Genomic DNA, 3263 nt, shown 5'->3' on the forward strand with positions numbered 1-3263 from the left:
TAGAAAAAAAAAGTTCAGACAAAAGTTACGTGTTTTTGGATATAGAATCTGAATCTGTAATAAAAAGTAGGGGTCCCCATTTAAGATTTCAAAGTTACCCCCCGCCCCATCCCCATGGGAGGTGGATAATTTTTGTGGGATTGAATTGCGCCCTCGAAACTATTAAGGGTTTATTTGGAACATTTTTGTCGTACAATGCTTATTTTTCAAGATATTTAGCAGTCTCAAGTTAAAAAAAATACCCTGGTATATATATATATATATATATATATATATATATATATATATATATATTTAGTAAAAATATTAGAATTTTTATTACAATATGATGTTTCTTATCTTTTCTGGACGCTGTACATGACAGTAAAGTAAGATAACGATGTATTTGTCATCTGTAACAAAAGAATTTATTTTTGTTTATATTTTAAAATATTTCACGTTAAAGTATACATGCTGTGCTCTTTACTTTGGCAAAAAACTTTAAAGATGCAACAAACAATCCAGCAGCAGACAAGGTGTACGGTTTATTGCCTCTTTGCAACAGCAATAATATCAATTTTTGTATACTGAGTGGTGCTATGTACCAACAAACATTGTACCTACGAAAGAAGTATTGAACTATGAATTAATGATTGAGAAAGATAAAAGAATTTACTAAGATTTGTATAAAATATTTTCTTCATAATTTAATTTCATCTTAAATTTATAGAACGGCGTCTCATATATCACGAGCACGATTATACAATATTGCTTACGTGCTGAGAAATACATTGTCATTGTCATCTGTAATTTCTTGACCTAAGTAATTAAAATTGAACATGTATACAAGAATGGGAATTATGCACGCTAAATGCAAGAAGAATTCCTCGACCTTACCACCGAATGTAACAATCTGAAAAACCTGAAATGTCACGGTGATAAATTTTTTAGATATGTTTAATTATGTGTGGTGCGCTAAGGTGTTGAAATATGAGACGGAATAGTTATAAAAAAGACGAAACTCACTTGAAACATATTGAAGCTCAAACATATCACACCGAGTATTGACGAGAAATATATCGTAAATTTAAACGCGGAAAAAAAGAACTCGCAAAAACTGAAACAATTGAAAAATATTAATATTAATTTATATTAATATCATATATATTTATTGTTATATAAATACCAACTTTAAGGTTTCCCGATGAATATCAATGGCGAAAAGAATGCCCTTATAGATCGTGATTCGCTGGTTTATAAATCGATAACTCTGCTGAATCTTTTGTCGATTATCGATCTCCATTGCTAGCCTTATACGGTAACTATAAAAAATTCCATTATCCTAATTATATTTCTCTCTCTTCTTTTCTTCAACCCACTTGCTCTCTCTCTTTTTCTATATTTGCCCATCACTCTCTTCTGTAGATCAATTCTTCAGAAATATTAAGTAAGATGTTTAAAAAATCCAAATGTGTGTATTTATTTCTTTTTCATACCTAGCAATTTGCAACATTCCACAAGCATGTTTGAAACATATTACAAAAATCGTGCCAGTCCCCGCCGTCGATATCACACATATACAACAGGCTGCATACATATGCAGCATTATGAAATATAAATATTTTTCTTGATCAACAAAATACTCAGTCGCAATCAACATTGTACGATACGAAGTAGTGTCATTTATGAGAAAAAAACGGTCGAGGAGGTGCGGCCACATTGGATGAACGAGAACAAGAAATATAATCCCAACTACTAAAAATATTTAAAAAGATTATTTTATAAATCGATAGTTTACAAAATTCTGAAATATATAATTGTTGCATATATGGACTTTTTATTAACTCTTAAGTTATATTAAGAATCAATAAAGAGAAAATAATTAATTTATGAAATTAGCAAAAATATAATAAATAAAAAAAAAGTGAAAACCATAGAAATAAAGAAAACAAAATAAAATAAAATTAATTTAGGTAATTAACTTATTTTTATTAAAATATATCTCAATAATCTTTCATCTGATATCCTATATAAACTTATCGAAATTTCAAAAGTACTTTGGTGCAACAATGTTGTTAATCCCTCAATATTTGTCAAAAATTTTGCCTATTTTACTTGGCAGTGTGTATTAAAAAACATCAAACTTTGTCTTACGTATAATTCTAGTTGAGTTACGTTCTGCGCTGGACGCGTATTTGTTAATAATAGAGATTTCGTTTTCATCTTTGAGGTAGTAACAAATATATTGAATTTTTTCCAGGAAATACTTTATCTGTTGTGTGAATAAAAATTAATATCGTTATTGTGAACTTTGGCAAGAAGTTATGTGTGCAATTTTAAACTTGGATATAACTATTGGATATAATTATTGAGCAGTTTATTGTAAAGGCGTAACTCACATTCGAGATATGAAACCAGAAGGAGCTATACATTAATAAGCAGACAATAAAAATTAACACTGAAGAAAAAAGTTTAATCATGAAGTAAGGAGTGCATTCTGCAGTCACAACCGTTGTAAACTAAAAGTAATGAATTTTTTGTTAGAACGTAATAAGAAATTGCTGTATTCGTTTATCATTTGTTTATAATTTTGAATATGTATTCATTTTTTTTTATATAAGAACGTAATGAGAAGATTATAGTTATAATGCAATATTATTAGGAGTTTTAAAAAATATTTCGGAGTACAATAATATATAAGATGTCTCAGACTCTCATCCGCATTTTTTGTTAGAACGTAGAACGGACTGAGGTGAACACAAAAGTACCGCTTTGCAATATTTGCAATAAATCTGGACATATTAATTAAAGAAGATTAGTGAATTATCACGCGCGATATGGTAGATAAGTATTTGTGATGTCACACAGTGGGGACAAATAGAATTTTACTGTTCAAAAATCGTTAGAGATCACAATTTTATAGCAATTGGGATGATTTTTTTTAAATTAAACATTAATTAATGCAGAAAAGAACTGTCGAGCCGGATTTTAAAAATAATTCTTGTAAATGTTGCAATATTAATAAGAATTAAGTTCGTATTCAGGAACTTAAACCTAATATACTTTACAGTGCTACATATTTCGTGCTACAGAAACATTTTTTCATATCAGCTATGGGACAGATAGACAACTGTTAAATACCATGTCTTAATACTGCCTTTATACACAAAAGTGCCTTAACACAAAAGTACCCAAGGCTGCTGTTACTGCCTTTACATTTATGTTGAACGACCTTGTATACCCTATTGCAACTTGTATACTGGTTTAAAACATAATGATTTTGA

At 29.1% G+C, this 3263-nt stretch overlaps 2 protein-coding genes across 2 annotated transcripts in view; both read right to left on the bottom strand.

The window, feature by feature from the left end:
• Positions 1–439: 439 nt before the first annotated feature.
• LOC116852021 lies at positions 440–1014 on the bottom strand. Its single transcript, XM_032831981.1, has 3 exons — positions 1006–1014; positions 756–901; positions 440–599 (listed from the first exon to the last, which is right to left on the bottom strand). Exons 1-3 carry the CDS (start codon positions 1012–1014, stop codon positions 440–442), a joined length of 315 nt encoding a protein of 104 aa, XP_032687872.1.
• Positions 1015–2247: 1233 nt separating this feature from the next.
• LOC116852022 overlaps positions 2248–3263 on the bottom strand; it is an 18410-nt gene continuing 17394 nt past the window's right edge. The window contains exon 9 of the mRNA XM_032831982.1: positions 2248–2251. Coding sequence (XP_032687873.1) covers positions 2248–2251 — 4 coding nt within the window. The remainder of the gene's footprint in view (positions 2252–3263) is intronic.

The sequence above is a fragment of the Odontomachus brunneus genome, unplaced genomic scaffold, assembly GCF_010583005.1.
Source record: "Odontomachus brunneus isolate Ranch 3 - 2012 unplaced genomic scaffold, Obru_v1 Obru_scaffold_199, whole genome shotgun sequence".
Classification (NCBI taxonomy): Eukaryota; Metazoa; Arthropoda; class Insecta; order Hymenoptera; family Formicidae; genus Odontomachus; species Odontomachus brunneus.

Excerpts from the sequence above, each read along its gene's own strand:
- LOC116852021 (XM_032831981.1), bottom strand. Across the intron at positions 600-755 it reads GACAATGTATTTCTCAGCAC|GTACAATGTTTGTTGGTACA; the intron begins GTAAGCAATATT and ends CTTCTTTCGTAG.